The sequence below is a fragment of the Hemiscyllium ocellatum genome, chromosome 28 (assembly GCF_020745735.1).
Source record: "Hemiscyllium ocellatum isolate sHemOce1 chromosome 28, sHemOce1.pat.X.cur, whole genome shotgun sequence".
Taxonomy (NCBI): Eukaryota; Metazoa; Chordata; class Chondrichthyes; order Orectolobiformes; family Hemiscylliidae; genus Hemiscyllium; species Hemiscyllium ocellatum.
The window spans coordinates 11,990,333-12,012,642 of record NC_083428.1 but is presented as its reverse complement, the minus strand read 5'-3'; the positions used below and the strand labels follow the sequence as shown (position 1 = coordinate 12,012,642).

At 40.3% G+C, this 22,310-nt stretch overlaps 1 protein-coding gene across 1 annotated transcript in view; it reads right to left on the bottom strand.

Annotated features, from left to right (window-relative positions):
* Positions 1-1,179: 1,179 nt before the first annotated feature.
* LOC132828977 (calcium/calmodulin-dependent protein kinase type IV-like) overlaps positions 1,180-22,310 on the bottom strand; it is a 147,793-nt gene continuing 126,662 nt past the window's right edge. Inside the window, exons 8-11 of the mRNA XM_060846219.1 lie at positions 8,722-8,797; positions 7,453-7,579; positions 3,871-4,023; positions 1,180-1,601 (exon numbers count right to left, since the gene is read on the bottom strand). Of these exons, the coding sequence (XP_060702202.1) occupies positions 1,455-1,601; positions 3,871-4,023; positions 7,453-7,579; positions 8,722-8,797 (503 nt within the window). The 3' untranslated portion in view covers positions 1,180-1,454. The remainder of the gene's footprint in view (positions 1,602-3,870; positions 4,024-7,452; positions 7,580-8,721; positions 8,798-22,310) is intronic.

Sequence of the window (22,310 nt, the reverse complement as noted above, 5' to 3'; positions counted from 1 at the left end):
AAAAGAACTGACGTTTCGAGTCTAACTGACCCTTGACTCGAAACGTCAGCTCTTTTCTCTCCTTACAGATGCTGCCAGACCTGTTGAGATTTTCCAGCATTTTCTCTTTTGATAGCTAAAGTAGTGCTGGCCATTGAACAGGGCCACGTGGCTCCTTATGAAGGGCAAGAGAGAGAGGCAGCACATTTGGGCTGAATTTGGACTTGGTTTGGGAGGTAATGGGAGCACTGACAGCAATGAAAACTCTCCCTCCACTTGGTGTTCAGAAGTTGCCACTTCACTGAATACACTGAACACACTGAATATATTATCTTCTTGGGTAGAAAGTAGGTTGGCAGATGTAGTGTGGCAGATAGACTTTCTTCAAATACTTGCATGTGTAATGTCAGATTGCTTTTATGGATTGTTTTGAAGTTTCAATGAGGGATAAGAAATAGGTAAGGGTTAACATTACCTTGGTACTCTGTGTAGTCATGAAGTTAATTATACAACTGATCTTATCTCCTTGGCATGCTTATCATTTAGTCCTTCAGAAGATGAGAAAAATGGCAAGGAGCAATACGGCAAGATACATTCATGCAATTAAGTGACCTACCATTATGGTCCCTTGGCCATTAATTTTGTATACGTATTGAACAACAGCAATTTTTCTTTATTCTTGAGGGCACAGGATTCACTTTTAAAGTGATTAGTAATGCTGAACTAGAAAGAACAAGGAAAATCTAAAAACTGATAACAACCTGCCTTTCTTTTTCAAGTGTGCATTGACCCACTAGAGATTTCCAACAATATCTGTTATTATTTTGGATAGCTAATATTTTTTTCATTGTTGCTGTACCCTATTTTTCAGATTATTGTATATTTATAATTTAAAAAATCATATTGATTTGCATGCCTTGTTCTGGTCTACTTTTATTATTTCATTATATACGTTCATTCAAAATCTGTGGATTCACTGAGAATCTTCACACATGACCCAGTAAGCATCTTCATTGTTTTGTGATTAAGGCCATGTTTCGTTTTTCTTTAAGTTATTTAAATCAATGTATGCCATTGCCTCAGAGTCAAAGCATCTGCCATGAAATTAGTTAGAGTGGACATTATATCCAACAAATGGACTAAAGAGCAGTTGGATACAAATGTTGTGTTGAATGTTGTAAAACTGCAGTGACCCTAGAATTATGTTTATACCATTATCAGTCTACATTGAGTACTACAACATAAAATACTATAAATATATATATATATATAAAATCTTCACATATGATTTGAAGATCTGCCATATCATTCCACTACAAGATGTGGAAAATACGTTACAGAATTGTTTTTTTTTGCAAAATATGCTATCACCATTCATTTTGGAAAGAAAGTTCTGAGCCATTGAACATTGCCAGCATTCTTTGCATATCTTCCATGAGGAAGACAGTCTTTGGGAACCCCTTGCAAGAGCTTAGCTATGATTCTTGTCCATTTTCCTTTTCTGTGCTCTGCTCTTGAATGGAGCAAGAATTGAGTCTTCCTTTGACGCTGTCATGATTGCTGTGGGTATGATTGCTGGCATTTCCCAGTCGGCTTGAGGCTACTACAGCCTTAACAGCTGCCTATCAAAGCAAAATCAAAACAGCACAACATCTCAGTATTTTTTTCATCATGTACTACACTGGAAGGCTCAGTTAAGTGTACACCATAGTTTATTTAATCTTTCTTTCCAGCTGTAAGCAGAAAATGGTAATTTACATGAAGCATTATTCTAAGAAATGCACAGATTGCTTGTGAAACATGTGTCAGTATATCTCTTCTGAGAATTAACATTTTGAAAATTTGCATATTACTTGTGCATCACAATATATGGAAAACAAGAGATCAACAGCAAATTCATCAGGTATAGATGTCAGTCATAGATTATCAACAAAGAAATCCTATCTCAGCATTCTCATTGTTTACCAATTTAGATTTTTAAAATTCATTTAGCTACAGTTCATAAATTTCTAAAGTAGGTTAATGTTTGGGCCTTCTCTCATAGCATGTTCCTATTTGCCATGAACTTGAAATAACAAAGTTGCTTTTCCAAAGGAAGCACTTTTTAGTAACATATCCAACTGATGTCATTGATCAATAATATATTTACTTGCCAACATTTGAAATTGGCATGAATTTGGAAATCACATAAAACAGACTTGTATTTGAATGTAGTGCTTGACACTTTAATGTCAAGTGATATGATAGAAAGTTTTTATGTTGATGAGAAGGATTAGGATAAGGAGACATGACCACAAAATCAGAATGAGGCCATTTGGAAGAGGGTGCTCAACCTATTCAGAATATAGGTGGTATAAGTGTCATTATTTCTCCTTAAAAAGCAGTACATGATAATTCAATTCATAATTTAAAATCTGAGATTGATAAACATTTGCTGCTAGCCAAGGATATTAAAGGATGTTAAGACAGGAAAGTAGAATTAGGATATAGATCAGCCTTAATTTAATCAAAAGCCTGAGGGGCTAAATCGCTTACTTCTGTTCCTCAGTTTACTTGGGTTTGAAGGACTAATTTCGAAAGGAACTTTCAAAGCCAACTGTTTTTGTTCTCATTAGAGTCATAAAGATATACGGCATGAAAAGAGACCCTTTGGTGCAACTCATCCACGCCAACCAGATAAATAAGTCTAGTCCCATTTGCCAGCATTTGGCCCATATCCCTCTAAACCCTTCCTATTCATTTACCTATTCAGATGCCTTTAAAATATTGTAATGTTACCAGCCTCCACCACCTCCTCTGGCAACTCATTCCATACATGTACCACCTTCTTGTGAAAAAGTTGCCCCTTAGATCCCTTCTAAATCTTTCCCCTCTCACCTTAAACCTATGCTGTCTGGTTTTAGACTCCCCCACCCTGGGGAAAATACTTTGTCTATTTACCTTATCCATGCCCTTCATGATTTTATGAACCTCGATAAAGTCATCATCTCACCCTCTGGCGTTCCAGGGAAAACAGCCCCAGCCTGTTCAGCCTCTCCCTACTGCTCAAACCCTCCAACCCTGGCAACATCTTTGTAAAGCTTTTCTGAACCCTTTCAAATTTGTGCACTGATATCCTAATATCATGATATTAAATGCCATGAAGGTATTACAAACATTATCTCCAGAAGGAACAATCAATTTTGGAATAATTTAAGACTCAATTACCATTTATTTCTCCCCTGTCTTGCTCAATGTTGTCCTTTGGGGCTTTAACCACCAAAAACAATGTTGCCACTGATTAATAATCTGGCAGAAAAAGGATGTTATAGTGCAGATTAAGTGACTGGAATGAGAGAATCGCAGAACAATGGTGTGTCAGCTGCCAAACTGGAAAAAAGCAGATAGTCTGAGTGGAGGTGTGTGGGGGATGGGGTATGGGGAGGGGAAAGGTCTCTAGACTCTGGAGAAGAGTCATCTAGACTCAAAACATTGGCTGCTATCTCTCCACGGATGCTGTCTGTCCTGCTGTCATTTTTTGTTTTCAATAGATTCAATCTGTACTTCTGTAGAATAATTAAATCTGATTTAATCCTAATTACATACCTTATTGTTGTAGTAAAGTGGCATCTGCTTCATTGTTACTACTAAGAATGATATGTGAATGCTCCTTGAATCAGCAAAGTTCCTGAACATTGATATCTATTGATACCACTATTTTATTTACAAATTCAAATAAGAGTGATTATAGTTTTCAATAAGAACTGATTCCACCTGTGCCTTTATGAACATGCATGGGATCAAGGGAAGGAAGACTTTAAGGCAGAAGTGTGGTCTAGGAAGGGTATATGCCATTTCAACATTTAAAATTAACTTATTGCATAATTCCCTGCTTAATGTTCATTCACTCACTTTAAGTTTGCGCCTTGCGTTAAATTCTTGCATTTTCTTCTGAGCGTTGTCCATATGAGCAATATTAGCTGCTTTCCCAGTCACCCAAGGGTGTTGCAAGGCCTGATGAACTGTTAACCGTTTCTGTGGATCTTGCACGATCAGTTTTCTAACCTGTATGTGAAGAAACAATGCCTTAGAAATAGCACTAGGAAGAAACCTCACTGGTTGTGAATCACCATTATTTAACATGATCTTATCAAAGATCATTTCAACATTCAAATTTACTTTATCAAAACCTGAGTTTTTTTAGTGAGTTTTTTTCTTTGGTTGCAAAGTTGTCCCATTTCTTTTTTTCACATTTTGTTGCATCCTGATGTTTTTTAAAGCAAACAAAATCTGTCAGATCAAATTAGATTACTTACAGTGTGGAAACAGGCCCTTCGGCCCAACACGTCCACACCAACCCGCTGAAGCGCAACCCACCCAGACCCATTCCCCTACATTTACCCCTTCATCTAACACTATGGCAATTTAATGTGGCCAATTCACCTAACCTGCACAGTTTTGGACTGTGGGAGGAAACCGGAGCACCTGGAGGAAACCCACGCAGACACGGGGAGAATGTGCAAACTCCACACTGTCAGTTGCCTGAGGCGGGAATTGAACCTGGGTCTCTGGTGCTGTGAGGCAGCAGTGCTCACCACTGTGCAGATGGAAGGTTCAGAGGCACAAATGCAGTTCAATAGCATATTTAGAGTATTGGAGTGATTAGCTTCAATTTCTTATTTTTAAAATCATTCATGGCATGAGGTCATCGCTGGCTAGACCAGCATTATTGCAATCCCCAGAGAGCAGTTAAGAGTCAACCACATTGCTGTGGGTCTGGAGTCTCATGTAGACTAGACGAGGTAAGGATGGCAGTTTCCTTTTCTAAAGGACATTAGTGAACCAGATGGGCTTTTTTCCCAGACAATCAACAGTGAATTCATGGTCATCATTAGACTCTTAATTCCAGATTTTTATTGAATTCAAATTCCACCATTTGCCGTCGTGGGATTTGAACTTGGGTCTCTGGATTAACAGTTCAGTGATAGCGATTTTGAGAAGACTTGTAGCTCAGGTTGTAAGTTTGCTCACTGAGCTGGAAGGTTTGTTTTCAGACGTTTTATCACCATGCTAGGTAACATCATCAGTGAGCCTCTGGTGAAGCTCTGATGTTCTGTTCCGCTTTCTATTTATGTGTCTTGGTTTGTTAAAGTGGGTGATATCATTTCGGTTCTTTTCCTCAGAGGTTAGTAAAGGGGGTCCCAGTCAGTGTGTTTATTGATGGAGTTCTGGTCTGAATGCCAGGCCTCTAAGAATTCCCGTGAATGTCTCTGTTTAGCCTGTCCTAGAATGGATTTGTTATCCCAGTTTAAGTGGTGTCCTTCTTCATCCGTATGTAAGGACACTAGTGATAGTGGGTCATGTCTTTTGGTGGCTAGTTGGTGTTGGTGTATCCTGGTGGCTAGTTTTCTGCCTGTCTATCCGATGTAGTTTTATTACAATCCTTGCAAGATATTTTGTAAATGACATTTGTTTTGCTGATTCATGGTATAGGACCTTTAAGGTTCATCAGTAGCTGTTTCAGTGTGATGGTAGATTTGTGGGCTACCATGATGCCAAGGGGTCGGAATAGTCTGGTTGTCATCTCCGAGATGTGTTTGATGTATGGTTAGGGTGTTGCTAGGGTTTCTGCGTATGTTTGTGTATCCTGGTGGATAGTTTTCTGCCTGTCTGTCTGATGTAGCGTTTGTTACAGTCCTTGCAGGATATTGCAGGGTAGAAAATTAGCCACCAAAAGATATGACCCACTATCATTAGTATCCTTACATATGGACGAAGAAGGACGCCAATTCGACTGGGACAACACATCCACCCTAGGACAGGCTAAACAGCAACACACATGGGAATTCCTAGAGGACTGGTATTCAAACTGGAACTCCATCAATAAACGCATTGATTTGGACCCATTTTACCAACCTCTGAGAAAAAGAACTGGAAATGATATCACTCACCTTAACAGACCAAGACAAGCAAATAGAAAGTGGGTCAGAATACCAGTGCTTCACCGGAGGCTCACTGATAGTGTTACCTAGTATGGTGATGAAACATCTGAAAACTACCTTCCAGTTCAACGAGCAAACTTACAATCTGAATCCAGTAATAATAACACTAGGCCATCATCTCCCCATTATAATAATAGAATCATTATAAGTAAGTAAAACATGACAACTTGCTTGTATATACACTGATAAGATCTTATAAAACAAAAATAGCTGCTACCCAACTCTCAGTGCAATTCTACCAAAAGTGACCATGCCAGCAGAACAGATTGAAAGTCCCAAATATGCAGAATGACTCAAGATGGATAATGGAATGATCGACATTTGGCTCCTCACCCTTACGTAGGGAGCAGCCCAACTCTGACCACTTTGAGCAGCGGACTGCTTCCAAGCCCCTGAACTGATACCACAGGCTGCCCTTTACTTCCTGTGCCGTGATCACCTGACTGAAGGCTATCCCCAAGTGACGTGACTGAGGCCTGATGACAACCCTGGTTTTCTTCCTTCCCTTGTGTTTGTGTTAATTGGCAAGGCAATACAGAAGTAAAATGAACCTGGTTTCTCTGGCTGAGGGGCAAATGTTCAAAGGCAAGTAAAATGCAGGGCAGGCATGCTGTCAACATCCAGGTGGGTTTGGAGCAAGTGAGCACTATGATAGATACCACAGAGTCTGGGAAAGATAATGAAATATAACTTACAGTGAGCATTTTAAGACTTTGTTAAATTAAAATATGAATGTAAAAAAGCCCAGAGATGCAGTCTGATGCAGTATTTAAGACGGTGCACATCCCTGAGTGCAGTGGCCTTGCCTGAAACATTACAATGACAGCCAATGAAGCCCAAGTTACAAAGCTGAAATAGAAAAACTTCCTGTAACTGGCACAAGGGCTGTTAGAGGCTGGCAAATATTGAATGCTAATTTCCGTACACATTGGGTGCATGTCGTTGGTGCCAATGGAGTGTGTCCTGACTCTGCTTTTGGCCACTGAAATTAACTTAAAATGCCCTTGATAAAGAGGGGGAAATCTTATATTATTCCCATTCTGAGTCACTATCCATGAGGTCATATCTTGAGGTAAACAAATTGAAAGTAGTTGAATGAAGGTACTTCCCTCGATCAGTAAGTTTTTTTTATTCATTCATGGGATGTGGGTGTCGTTAGCCAGCAGTTGTTGTCTGGCTGGTGGTGAGCTGCCATCTAAAACCATTGCAGTCATTGGGACATAGGTATACTTACAGTGCTGTGAGGAATAAGTTTCAGGATTTTGACCCGATTCCTTGAGCTTCCTCCAAAGTCCCACGTACAGTATTCCAATCCCTAATCAAAAGCTTAAAGTGTCTCATGTTCAGAATAACTTCAAGTTCATTCATGGTGCTCAGCAGCTCTGAAACAGCTCTTTCTGCTTGTGTCTTATAACACACAAACTATCAGCTCATCACTTCAGACCTTATTATTTGAGATATAAATGCTTGCTCAGATTTCTGCAATACTTACCAGATCTTTTGCATTTAGAGACACATCATCCCACCAGGGGGAGACAAATTCATAGTCACAGTTCAAGATCCTGCTGTACATATACTGGTCACCCCTTGCATCAAAAAATGGTTCAAACCCACAAAGCCTAGGAAAAATAACAAAAGTTAACTTACAGAGAGTATTTTAAAACAATGTTAAATTAAAAACCGAAATATAAAAATTAGGAGAAGTGGTTTGATGTGGAAGGTGTTGCTCACCAGGTAACACTTCAAAATTTCATAACTCTAACAACAAATCAGGCTATAGCCTGTAGGTCACATCTTCCTCTTCTCTGCCTGGGATTTTGAACTTGACACAGTGAAAGCAGATTTTGGTATAAACTGTTCACTATTTTCCACCAATCCATTGCAACAGCTTCCTAGGAGGCATCCAAATCACACAGCACAACACTTGAACTTTCACTGTATGGTGACCAAGTGTCAGAGTATCTTGACTAGGCAAACCTTATTATAGGTTTAGGCCAACCTGGTAATGGTTACAGGGTTGAGTCAGCAGCGATCCTCATGCTGAACTGGACCAATTGCTACCAGGCCAAATATGTAGGTTGGACAGCAATAGGTTGGCCTGAAACCTGATATTACCTCTGTGCAGGCAAGCTGCTATGGGAATGTTAAATGTAGTGGCAGAATGGAACAGTGTCATCAATAGGCACCTCATGCTGTACCACATCTAATTCAGTAGAACAGCATTAAACATGATGAGGAAGAAGTTGTGAGTACTTCATGTAGGTGCACATAAGGTTTAAGCAGAGGAGAAAATAACTTCTGAAAACTTTTCGCATGAATTCAGTATAGAAGGGGGTAAAGGCAAGGAGCACCTTCCTAACTGTGGCTTATTTACTCTGGAAAAAAACTTCAGCAAGGTTAAAAAAGAGACTTAAAATGTCTAAAATTTGCAGAAAACATATGGCTTTTAAAAACTGTCATTTCATTTTCACATTTGCTTAGACAGGTTTAATCAGCAGGCTACCACAATTTATGCATGAAATTCAACAGCTTTAGAATAATTCAGCTGAGAAACTGCCTACAATTAATAAAGTTAGCAAATCAAATTAGTGCCAGCATGAAATCGAGCTCCAAGGTTGGTTTGCTTTGTGTTACCTATGTTTTGGCATCCATAATTTTGACAAAACATATTGTGTATTAATGGCTAGAGTCTGAGTTCCTTGCAACATTATAATATGGTGCTGTACTCATGACAGTATAACCATGTTTGAAGCACACTTACAAGATGTAAGTTATGACTCCAACAGACCACATATCCACCTCAGGCCCATAGCTGCAGCCTCGCAGGATTTCAGGTGCTGAAAAAAATGGAAAACAATCCAATAGCATCAATATTTAAGCATTAAATACATATTGTTAAACTTTTGGAATAAAAATAAAAAGTGCGGAAAATATTCAGGTCTGGCAGCATCTGCAGAGAGAGAAACAGTGAGGTGAGAGTGATACCTCTTGACATCAAGGTTGCATTCAACTTAATGTGGCATCAAGGAGCCTGAGCAAAACTGGAATCGATGAACGTTAGGGGGCAAACTCTCCACTGGTTGGAGTCATGCCTGGCACATAGAAAGATGGTTGCAGTTATTGGAGGTCAGTTATCTCAGCTCCAGAACATCTCTGCTGGAGTTCCTCAGGGTAGCATCTTAGGCCCAATCACCTTCAGCTGCTTCATCAATGACCTTCCTTCCATCATGAGGTCAGAAGTTTGTCAATGATTGCACAGTACTCAGCACCATTTTTGACTCCTCAGATACTGAAGCAATCCATGTTCAAATGCAAAAGAGTCCGGACAATATCCAGGTTTGGGCTGACAAGTGCCAAGTAACAGTCAAAAGCCAAGCAATGACAATAAGAAGAGACAATCTAAACATCACCGCTTGACATTTAATGGTGTTACCATCACTGAATCCCCCACTACTAACATCCCTAGGATTAACATTGACCAGAAACTCAACTGGACTCACCACATAAACACAGTGGCTACGAGAGCAGGTCAAAGGCTAGGAATACTGCAGTGAGTAACTCACCTCCAACAATCTCATAGATCCAAAGAAAGGGAATTCATGGAATGCTTGCAGGATGGCCTTTTGTAACAGCTTGTGATGGAGCCCACAAAAGAGTAGGCTATGTAATGGTCAGACTTCATAAAAGATCTTAAAGTAAGGAAACACTTAGGAGGCAGCGATCATAATATGGTAGAATTCAGTCTGCAGTTTGTAAGAGAGAAGGCAAAATCGATGTAATGGCGTTACAGTTAAATAAAGATAATTACAGGGGCATTAGAGAGGAACTGATGAACATTGACTGGAAGCAGGGCCTAGTGGGGAAGACATTAGAGCAACAACGGCAGAAGTTTCTGGGTGTAATTGAGGACACAGTACAGAGGTTCATCCCAAAGAAAAGAAAGATTATTTGTAGGGGAGTGGGGGGGGGGGGGGGGGAGGGGGCGGGTTGTGGTTGGACAGCCATGGCTGATAAAGGAAGTCAGGAAATGTATCATACAAACAGAGAGCCTATAAAGTGGCCAAGAGCACTGGAAAATCAGAAGATTGGGAAGACTATAAAAACAAACAGAGGATAACAAGGAGCGAAATAAGGAAAAAGAGGATCAAATATGAAGGTAAGCTAGCCAGTAATATGAGAAATGATAGTAAAAGTTTCTTTCAATGCATAAGAAACAAACAAGAGGCAAAAGAAGAAATTGATGCAGGAAGGCTAGTGATGGGAGATAAGGAAATAGCTGAAGAATGTAATAAATATTTTGTGTCAGTCTTCATACTGGAATAAGTGAGTAATATCCCAACAATTAAGGAGAGTCAAGGGGCAGAGTTGAGTATGGTAGCCATTACAAAAGAAAAAGCACTAGAAAAGCTAAAAGGTCTAAAAACTGATAAATCTCCTGGCCCAGATGGGCTACATCCTAGAGTTCTGAGACAGGTGGCTGAAGAAATAAATAGCAGAAGCGTTGGTTGTAATCTTTCAAAAATCACTGGGGTCAAGGAAAATCCCAGATGATTGGCAAATTGTTGTTGTAAGACCCTTGTCCAAGAAAGAACCAAGACAAAGGATGGAAAACTATAGGCCGATTAGCCTAACCTCGGTTGTAAGTAAAATTCTAGAATCCATCGTTAAGGATGAGATTTCTAAATTCTTGGAAGTGCAGGATCGGAATAGAACAAGTCAGCATGGATTTAGTAAGGGGAGGTTGTGCCTGACAAACCTGTTAGAGTTCTTTGAAGAGGTAACAAGTAGGTTAGACGAGAGAAAACCAGTGAATGTTATCTACCTAGACTTCAAAAGGCCTTTGATAAGGTGTCTCATGGGAGGCTACTGAGTAAGGTGAGGGCCCATGGTGTTCGCAGTGAGCTACTGGCATGGATTGAGGATCGGCTGTCTGACAGAAGGCAGAGCGTTGGGCTAAAAGGTTCTTTTTCGGAATGGCAGCTGGGGTCCCGCAGGGTTCAGTGTTGGGGCCGCAGCTGTTCGCATTATATATTAATGATCTGGATGAAGGGACTGGGGGCATTCTGGCGAAGTCCGTCAATGATACGAAGTTAGGCAGACAGACAGGTAGTTCTGAGCAAGTGAGGAGGCTGTAGAAAGATTTAAACATTTTAGAAGAGTGGTCCAAGAAGTGGTTGATGAAATCCAATGTGAGCAAATGTGAGATCTTGCACTTTGGAAAAAAAGAATACAGGCATGGACTATTTTCTAAGTGGTGAGAAAATTCATAAAGCCAAAATACAAAAGGATCTGGGAGTGGGGAGTGCTATTCCAGGATTCTCTAAAGGTTGACTTGCAGGTTGAGTCTGTGGTTAAGAAAGCAAATGTGATGTTTTCATTTATCTCAAGAGGGTTGGAATGTAAAAGCAGAGATGTGCTACTGTGACTTTATAAAACTCTGGTAAGGCCCCATTAAGAATACTGTGTCCAGTTTTGGGCCCCACACCTCAGGAAGGACATACTGGCACTGGAGCGTGTCCAGCGGAGATTCACACGGATGATCCCTGGAATGGTAGGCCTAACATTCAATGAACGGTGAGGATTCTGGGATTGTGTTCATTAGAGTTTAGAAGGCTGAGGGGAGATCTAATAGAAACTTGTAAGATAATGCATAGCTTAGAAAGGGTGGACGCTGGGAATTTGTTTCTGTCAGGCGGGGATACTAGGACCTGTGGGCACAGTCGTAGAATTAGAAGGGGTCAATTGAAAATGGAAATGAGAGAGTGGTGGACCTGTGGAATTCATTGCAGAATTCAAGGCAGAGATTGATAAATTCTTAATCTCACAAGGAATTAAGGGATATGGGAAGAGTGCGGGTAAGTGGCACTGAAATGCCCATCAGCCTTAATTTAATGGCGGAGTGGACTCGAATGGCCTTACTTCCACTCCTATGTCTTATGGTCTGATAACTCTTGTCCGCCATCTACAAGGCATAAGTGTGATGGAATACTCCTTACTTGCCTGGATGGGTGCAGCTCCAACAACACTCAAGCAGCTTGACACCATCCAGGACAAAGCAGCCTGCATGACTGGCACCACATCCACAAACATTTACTCTCTCCCACATTATCACTCAGTAGCAGCAATATGTACTATGTACAAGATGCACAGCAGAAATTCACCAAATCAGACAGCATTTTCAAAACCCATGATCACTTCCATCTAGAAGGGCAAGGCCATCAGATACAAGGGAACTCCACCACCTGCAAATTCCCCTCTAAGCCACTTAGCATCCTGACTTGGAACTACATCCATTCCTTGACTGTTGCAGGCTCAAATCCTGGAATTTCTTCACTCAGTGCATTGTGGTCAACCTACAACATGTGGACTGCAGCAGTACAAGAACGCAGCTCAACACCCCACCTTTTCAAGGGCAACTAAGGACAGGCAATAAATGCCAACCTGCCAGTGAACCTTTGTCCCTTGAGTTAATATAAAGGTCAGTGACTCTTCCTCAAAACTGAGAGAATGTCTGTATACTGCATGTAACCATTGTTAAGTATGGCAGGGAACCAGATAAAGTTTGCTTTTGGGGTTTCTCATGTGGGAACACCGTACTTGCTACTGGCTGAATATGATTAGGATGAGGATGAGGCCCTTAAATGGACATTAATTGGGAGAAGGTTCTCCCTCTGCCTTCTCATTTTCAATTGAATGTCCTGTCTGCCTCCAAATCTGCTACTGGTATGGGTAGGAGATATTAAATTGTACCTTGTTTCTAAGCTGAAATCAAAAGAAAAAGGAACAGTTACATTAATTCCTTTGCATTGTCCAGATATTTCCATTACTTGCAGGCATAGTGACTCTACCCACATCAGGCATCGCACTGCAAATTTAGTCTAGATGCAGTACATTTAGCCTTCTCATTCTACTTTCTTGCTGGATCATTTGGTGGACTTCCATTTGGAGGGTGACCTTAGGCTAATCATCCTTTTAATTAGAGGACTTGAGATGATCTACACAACAATGAAATGGAAATGATTCAGAGCCTTGCATCTCTTTTTTTTCAGGTACTATTCACCACTTGCAGGTCTGCAGAATTTCTAGCTTCTAAATCAGACAGGTTCAGGTCATCAGATATTGCATGCTATGCCTCATTAATGTCTGGAATCAGGGTAGAGGAACATGAAGGAAAATTACACCTACTGTGTTGACTAGTTCTTGTAGTATGTTATTATCCAGCTTTGAAAATGCAAGCCTCCATGTATATTGTGGACCTGAACTTGAGATGTCATTGTGTTTAAGGCTTATCTGATAAATGTAAGAAAATCTGGAATTCTAATAAGTCTAATGATTTGAAGTACAAGCTTACTGTTCTCACAGATTTTTAAAAATATCGTATTGGTCGCATTAAATAGGGAAGTGAACAGTGGGAAATCTATGACTCTGGTAAACTTTAATTAGAAGATAATTTTAAAAGATGTGCTGTAGAAATTTGTTTTCTCTGTAATAGGTTTGCAAATATTAACAAACGGTTTTATATATTCCCTCTGTTATATATATTTGAAATGAATAAGAAGGGTAACAGGAATATATTCATCCCAATTTTTTAAAATTTCAGAATCTTGATGTAAGCATAAGCTGACAGAGAGTATTTGATTCATCTTTACAGTGTTAATTATAATCTTGTTTTCTGTTACAATAGTTGTTAACCATGACAGGAAAGAGATTACAGCAACATCTGTCCACAAAAACAGGACACTTGACACTCAATCTGTGATTATCTCACATCTCGTAGAAACTCCTCCCAGTTGGGGAACACTTCAGCGATCCAGGACATTCGACCTTGGACCTTCAGGTGACCATCCTCCAAGGCGGACTTTGGGATAGGCAGCAGCGAAAAGTGACCGAGCAGAGGCTGACAGCTAAGTTCTGTACTCATAGGGAGGGTCTCAATCAGGACTTGGGGTTCATGTCACACTACAGGTGATCACCATTGCACTATATACACACAAAGACACCCCTACACACACGCACAGGCACTCCTTTGCACACACATACATACGGACACACGTATACATAGACAGGCACACAGACATGCACACATACCTTTATAGACACGCACACTCCCACACTCACACATGCACCCCCTCACAGACTTAAGACACTCTACACTCACATACACACATATATATACACTCTCTCTCACAGACACTCACAACCTCCCAACCCAGACACACACACATACTCATTTATGTTTGCGGGGTGACTTTGTACTTGCAGAGTTACATTGTACATTGCTCAAAAACTGCATGAATTCATGTAAGACTCTGTTATCTCACATTTTGGATGAGAATCAGTCTAAACATCATGGCACAGACAGAGAATACAGGGGGCTAACACCTTCAACATATTGTCTAGCTAATGCCAATTGTTACAGTTAACCTGAGAATGCAACTTTAAAAAAAACGTTTTGTGATTTACACATTAAAGAAATGAAACTATCATGGTATTTGAACAGATGAAAGACTCGCCAGACAATCAAAGTATTTTTCGATGCATAATTTCAGTTACATCACAATGTAAACTTTTGCTATAAATTCTGTGTCTTACAACTGTGTACTCCACAACCACCTGATGAAGGAGCGATGCTCCAAAAGTTAGTGCTTCCAATTAAACCTGTTGAACTTGTTGGGGATAATCTGCTATCAGGGTACCTACATTGGGGCTAGGGAGGGGAGCACCATTATTAAAGCAGACACTGTCAGATACCAGCTAAAACACAGCCATGTAAAGTAAACCCAGCCACTGCAGGACTGTCTGCCTGGGGCCACATTCCTGGGGGATTAGAACATGTCCGTCAGTTTCAGATCATCCTGTTACACTCTCATTGTTAATAAAGGAAACCGGTAACTATCGGATAGTGTAAATCGCACCGATACTACACTTGATTGATAAAGTACTTGCTAATGCCTCCGCTGACGTCAAACTCATTCGGGTCCTGTGTTAAATGATAATACCTGTATATTCAACTATGGAGAACTATTGTGAACACCCAGACAGCCAGGCGCATAGCAATGAGGAAACCCTTCCAAACAATAAACTTTTAAATTACAAGATCGGAAACTGTTGAACCCAGGATGTCTACCCAATGTTCAGCACAGCAGGAGCTGGACAGGTATCTCGGGGCAGCCAATAGAGACATTAATCCCTTCACAGGCAGGTGAACCGACCAATGAGAGAACCGAACGAGGGGAACCTGACCGGGAACTCGAGGAAGCGCGAAGTATAACTGCTCCAGGTCCGTAGAGGAAGACGGAACGCCTTCTCCAACGAATTGCATGCCTTTGAATTCGTTGTATAGTTTGCCAGTCTTGATTCTGTAATAAACAGTGTTTTTGCTCCAAACTCTAGCCGGTGTGATCTCTCCTTCCAAAGAACACGTGGAGACGAGACCCTACGGGTCCGTCCCAACAAACTATAACCTGGTGTTGTGTGATTTATAACTTTGTACACCCCAATTCAACACTGGCATCTCCAAATTCTGAAAATGTGATATACTAGGACTACTCAACTTTTGAAAGTTCCAAAATGTACATGAATCATATGTATGCATTTACTTGGGCATCTTCTTTTTTGCTAGCACATATATCATTTAAACTTCAGCAAATGAGAACAGAGAAATGGCATATGGTTGTAGTGAGGAGTATTGAGGTTAGGTTTGAGTGTAGTATGGTAAAGTGTCAAGGTGTCAACCCTAAGTGAGATTAATTTGCAGGAAATGCTCAATACCAGTTAATGAATGTTGAACTAAACCACTTATGTTTATTTTTCGAAGGAGATACCTGCACGCAATATTTATCTCATTATCAGTGGGAAACAGCCACCATAATGAGAATAAACTCTTGAGTGGGCTGCTGATTGCAGTGGTTAGAGTAGTGATTTTGAAAACCCACTTGAACCAGGCAGTGACAATGGAATGCTGTCATGGAGAGCTGCACAGTATGGTCCATTTCATTAGCTAGTTGGTAGGGGAGACAAGCCAGCAAAAACCAAAAAGGTAGTTAGCAAGTAGGGGCCCAGAGCTGAGAAAATCAGTGAGAGTGGATTGCAGACTCGAGGAAGAGAAATGCCAATAAGGGCTGAAGTTTAGGGATGGAGCCAAAGCAGGCGATGTGTGGAAGCCTCACTACATTTTTGAATAGCAGGGGAAAGTTGAAATGCTGAAGTAAAAAACATGAGAAAATTTTAATTTAAAACATTCCATCTCCTCTGGTTCTGTCTCCTGTCTCTTCAAATCTGCCATTATCATACACCTTTTCAAAAAACAAATCCTTGATTCCATTGTTGTTACAAACTTTCCCCAGCTTTAAATGCCCTTTTCTGCTAAAAATTCTCAAACATATCACTCTCAATCCATGTTTTTTTTCTCAAGAGTCGATGTTTCTACAGTTTAAAACAGGTCTTCACCCTTCTCATAGCACTGAATCTTTCTTAATTAAAGTCCACTGTGGTTATGACAGATGGAAAATGATTCTTCCTCATGCTTCTCAGCCTGTGCATAAAATTGACACAGTAGATCATACTATCCTCTTCCATTACCTCCACCACATTGCCAAACAGGCTAGGATTGCCATCCCAGGCTTCATGATTACTGTTCCAATCAAAGCCAAAGAATCATTTCTCCTCATGTTCTGACCACTACCTCTCAAAGATCTATCCTTGGATGCTCCAATTTGTCAACTTAAATGCTGCCCCAAATAAAGAGATACCAGCTTTCACATTAACACTGATGACTTCATATAAACACTGATGACTTCCAGATCACCTCACCAGCATTTCTCTTGACTCCTCTATTGCCTTTGATTTGTCAGGTTGCTTGTCTGATGTCCAGTACTAGTTGAACAGAAAATTTCTTCAAAATAAATGTTCTGAAGAGTGCAGCCATTGTCTTTATTCTCTGCCAGATGCTCTGTTCCTTAGCCACCTATACCATCAGTCTTCCAGACCATTGTTGAGCTTCAGAATCATTTAATTCTGTATAAACCCAAGGTGAACTCCTGATCCCACATCCATTCTATCATCAGCTTTGTCTACTTCCACATGTATAACATCACCTATTTCAGCCCCTGTCTTAGCTCATGTGCACTGCAAATTATTACCAATGCACTTAAAGGATTTAGTGATAATGCAAGAAGGCAGAATTGTGATGGAAGATCAGCCATTATAGTAATGAATGATGATACTTGTTTCAAAAACCTACAGCTATTCCTACTTCATATATTTTGTATGTTCTAATGAAAGCCTCATTTATGCCTTTGTTACTTTTAGATTGGCTATTCCAATACTCTCCTGGTCAACCTCCCATCTTCCTCTCTCCATAAACTTCAGCTCACCAAAACTCTGCAGTTATACTCTCACTCGCAGCAAGTCTTTTTCATCCATCACCTCTACATTTGTTGATTTGCATTAGGTTCCAGTCTATCAATGCTTTGATTTTAAAATTCTGATTGTTCTTTTCAAATCCATTCATGGACTAACCGTTAGAAATCTGCAATTCTCATTTTCTGGCGTCTTGCACGTATCTATTTTAACCATCATTGGCAAGTGTCTAATCAGTTGGCTCAGTTTTAAACTCTAGAATTCTTTCCTTATACCTCTTTGCCTCATTAGCACTTGCTTGTCCTTTAACGTACTCCTTGAGGCTTAATGTCTCCATATGTGGCTTGATGTCAAATTTTGTTTGATTACACTCCTGTCAAACCTTGAGATTTTTTGTTACACTTTAATTACTGACCCTGATTGGCCGGATACTGGGAACAGTCGCACGTACACATTTGACTGCATCTGGCAGTGCATGAATTACTTGTCTTACTGTTAATGTCGTTGATGTGCAGCCATCAGCTACTGCCAGTCATGGTTTGCACCTGCAAGAGTGGTGACATCATTCACTCAGCAACTCTCTCTGGCAGGCCCTGCCTGCGAATCACCTACTTGATCCTGCTGTCCCCAACCTTTGATGCTCCAAAATTGTGAGCTGTGGTCTTTCTAGCAAAGGTGATAATCAGTAATTTCAAGGTGCCAAAATAATACTGCCTCTCACTACATGCATGTCAATTTCTATTTCTTTCACATTACAATCAGCTTTATGCAAAGGCCTAATGCATAAAATTATACAGTGTGCATGTCTGCAGTCTGAGAAATAATGCGCAGTAAAAAATAATCTCTTTAGCAAAGTTTACTGATTGCAATTTGTTCCAACTGAGACTAATATAGTGTTCTAATCCAGAGAGAATTCCAATTTAGAATTGCCAGTCACACTTGCAATATGATACTCTTACATATACTGCATTTATCAATACACAGGGCCTTGTTCTTTGTAGATAGAAAAAACATGTTCACATATTATGCCTGCTTCAACTCAACAAAATAGATGAGAGCCATTTGCTGGTTCATTTCTTGGGGAAATCCCTTGACAATACCAGCTTATCTACCTGCCTTATTTAAAATTTAACAAAGTTAAACATGTAGTTAACAGTCAGTCATCACGCATGGCAATATTAAACTAATCTAAAGGTAAATGTGATGTTGCCTATTTAGGCTCATTCAAGCAAAAGACAAAACACAAACTCTTGGCTTCCATATCACATCACCTAATTGTTTCTTACATAACTCTGATTACCTCATTTCGAAGTCTGCTTGAAGTATTGTCATTATTTGTATGAACAAATCTTTGTGATATTAATCCAGTGTTTGATAGCACCATCTTGAATCTCTGTCCTTTAAGATCATTAAAAGCTTTAAGTTAGTGAGTCATGTGATTGTGGATATTATTAAAGCTGCCATTGCAATGATAGTCCCTGAATTTAACCACCATGGCTGACGAAAAGATAGCATGCAGACCCTTACAGAACTATATACTATTTTGATAGACGTTATGGTCAGGCAGTGAAACCCTTGCACCAGGTAGAATAAGACCTCATTGAAATTCAGATGTTGAGCCATAATATCATTTTGATCTTGACTATATTTTCTATGGTCAGCCTTGAACGGAGGACAACGGGTATAAAGGAGTCTCAGTCTAGATTAGAGTGGTGCTGGAAAAGCACAGCATCCAAGGAGCAGGAAAATCATCTACCTGCCTGACCCGCTGTGCTTTTCCAGCATCACTCTAATCTAGACTCTGATCTCCAGCATCTGCAGTCCTCACTTTTGCCATAAAGGCATCTCAGGTGAACAGTAAAAAGGTAAGCAGTTTCTAAAAATGGTTCTAAGGGCAGTACAACTGTCTTCTGTCCACATGGAAACAGAAGGCCTTTGCTCCTTACAGCAATTGTTCTCCATTCCAGTACTACCACCCTTCCGCCACTGAACTGACTGCCGGGCACTGCTGCCAGAGTCTCCTCTGAGGCTTAGCCAACTTCTAATGCTAACAAGCCTGATGTCATGTATTGGCACTGGGTTTGGAGAGGAGTTGACTGTCGTCTATTCAAATAAAGCTCAGAAATGAATGACTCAGGCCTCACACTGGAAAGGCAAGGCGAGGTTAGCTTAATGTTCTGATCACCAGTTCCACATTAGCTTCTCTATCTCCTCAGTTAAAAGGTGTGCTTTGGTCAAAGATAATTTATTTTGCAATATATATCACGAAAGGTACCATAGTAGCAAGAGTGAGTTGTCACAGTCTTACATTTGCAAAGTACATGCAAATTTCAGCACACTCTTGCAAAAGTTAAAACCAGTGCCTGGTTCAGGAGGGAGGATTGGGCTATTAGGAATGTTCCGGGGCAGATGAGACCGTGCAAAGAGGATGGGTTACACTTTAACTGGACTAGGATCAATATCCTTTTGTGGAGATTTGCTAGTGCTGTTGGGGAAGATTTAAGCATAGCTAAGAGGAAGTTATAAAGGAAAGTGAAACATAGCAGAAATCAATCCAAGAATCAATCAAGGTCAAATTAAGGAACAGTGTTGAAAAGGCAGAATTAAAAAACACTTTGAATGCACACAGCATTTGCAACAAGATAGATGAATTGAAGGCACCAGTAGAAGTAAAAGGGTATGATTTAATTGTCGTGACAGTAAGATCACCAACTGGGAACAAAGTGTATTTGCCATTTCGGAGAGATGGGCAAACAGGAAAAGGAGGTGGGGTAGAGCTGATCGATTTGTGAAGAGACACTTATATTTGATAAACCTGACAGACTCTTTTAAGCATGTTTGTTTAGCAGAGTTGATAAGGGAGAACTGGTGGATGTGGTGTATTTAGATTTTCAGAAAGCTTCTAATAAAGTACCATATAGGAGGTTAGCAAACAAAATTCAAGTACGTGGAACTGGGATCATAGACTAGCGCGGATTGAGGTTTGGTTATCGGCATAAAGCAGACAGTTGGAATAAGTAAGTCATACTCTGGTTGGCAGACTGTGACTAATGGAGTACTGCAAGGATCAGTGCTTGTATCCAGCTGTTTACCATTTATATTAAGGATTTAGATGTGGGACCTGTGGATGCACTTGCGATTCAGTGGTAGTGCTCCCACCTCTGGACCAAGGGACCTAGGTTCAAGTCCCACCTGCTCCAGAAGTGTGTAGATAACATCTCTGAACAGGTTGACTAGAAAACATATAGATGGTAGGACTAATTGTAATATTTTCAAGTTTGCAGATGATATAAAACTTGATAGAGATTTGAATTGTGAGGAGGGATATATTCCACAGTACAACAAGCTGCCAAAGGAAAGTAGTCAGTGCCACATCACTAGAAATAATTTGAAAATTGTCATCATCAGGATTGTCATTTTCAGCGGGCCATGCCTGTTGTGGCCAGCCCTACCTATCTAAATGTTGGTAGAATATGGTTGTTAATTTTCTGACTAAAGCAGAATCTCTCCCTGTGTCACTTTCCTCCTTTTTATGACACTTCTTTAAAATCTACATATTTGACCAAGCACTTGGCCATCTGACCTAATGCCTGCTGAATCCCAACATTATGTTTTTCTCTTTTTTAATGCTCCTGTGAGGAACCTTTACATGATATTTCTTTACATTGAAGCTGCTATCAAAACAGAAATGGTAATGCTGGCCGTCCTGTGTTAACAGCATCCTGTGCTGGCACTTGGCTTGCACAGTCAATCAGATTGGTTTCAGCTGAAACACTTGGGCCAAGTGTGGCATGGGTTTCCTCCAGGTGCTCCAGTTTCCTCCCACCATCCAAAGATGTGTAGGCTAGGTGGATTGGCCATGAGAAATGCCGAGTTACAGGATTAGGGTAGGGGGTGGATCTGGATGGGATGGTCTTTGGAGCGTCAGGTGAACTCGATGGGCCAAATGGCCTGTTCCACCACTGTGGGGATTCTATGATACAATGATTTAGAAAGTCTTACTGAGTCAGCAAGTGTATGGCAGGTGAAATATGTGGAGTGTGGATAAATGAGGTTATCCACTTTGATAGAAGGAATGTAGGTATGCAGTATTTCTTAAATAATGAGAGATTGGAAAGTGTTGATGTCCAAAGGGACCTCGATGTTTTTGATTATAAGTCACTGAACCTGGAATGCAGATGCAGCAAGCAATTTGAAAGGTAAATGTTAAGTTAACCTTTATTGCAAGAGGCTGTAAGTACAGGAGCAAAAATGTCTTGCTTCACTGATATAGAACACTAGTGAAATTCCACCTCGAGTATTCTGGGTAGTTTTGTCCCCTTGTCTAAAGAAGGACATACTTGCCGTAAAAGTACTGCAGCAGAAATTCACCAGACTTTTCCCTGGGATGATGGGACTGCCTCATGAGGAGAGATTGGAACTGTGTCCTCTGGAGTGTAAAAGAATGAGAAATATATAAGATTCATAAAGGGATGGTCAGAGTAGATGCTGAAAAGATGGTTTCCCTGCTTGTGGGGTTTAGTCTCAGAGAACACAGTCACAGAATGAAAGGTAAGCTGTTTAGGACTGAGATGAAGAGATACATCTTCAGTCTGAGGGTGGTGATTCTTTTGAATTTTCTATCTCAGAGAGCTGTGGAAGCTCAGTCATTATGCAAGATCCAGACAGAGATTGATAAATCTCGAGTGGGATAAGGGGATAGCATAGGATCTTAACATTGAGGTAACTATCAATCATAATGCAGAATGACAAAGCAGATTCAAAGGGCTGAATGGCTTTCTCCTATTCCTCTATTTTATTGTCCAGACACCAAAGGATCTGCTGTGGAAAAGAATGGTGATTAGTGCTTTACTTAATCAATTTTACAAGAACAATGCATTTGTTAGCCATTCAGTAATTTAAGTAGTTGAATCACCTTGATTCTCTGTCTCATGGGAATATTTCACTATCATTATAAATGATAATTTGCTCCTGTAGAATAATGTGAGA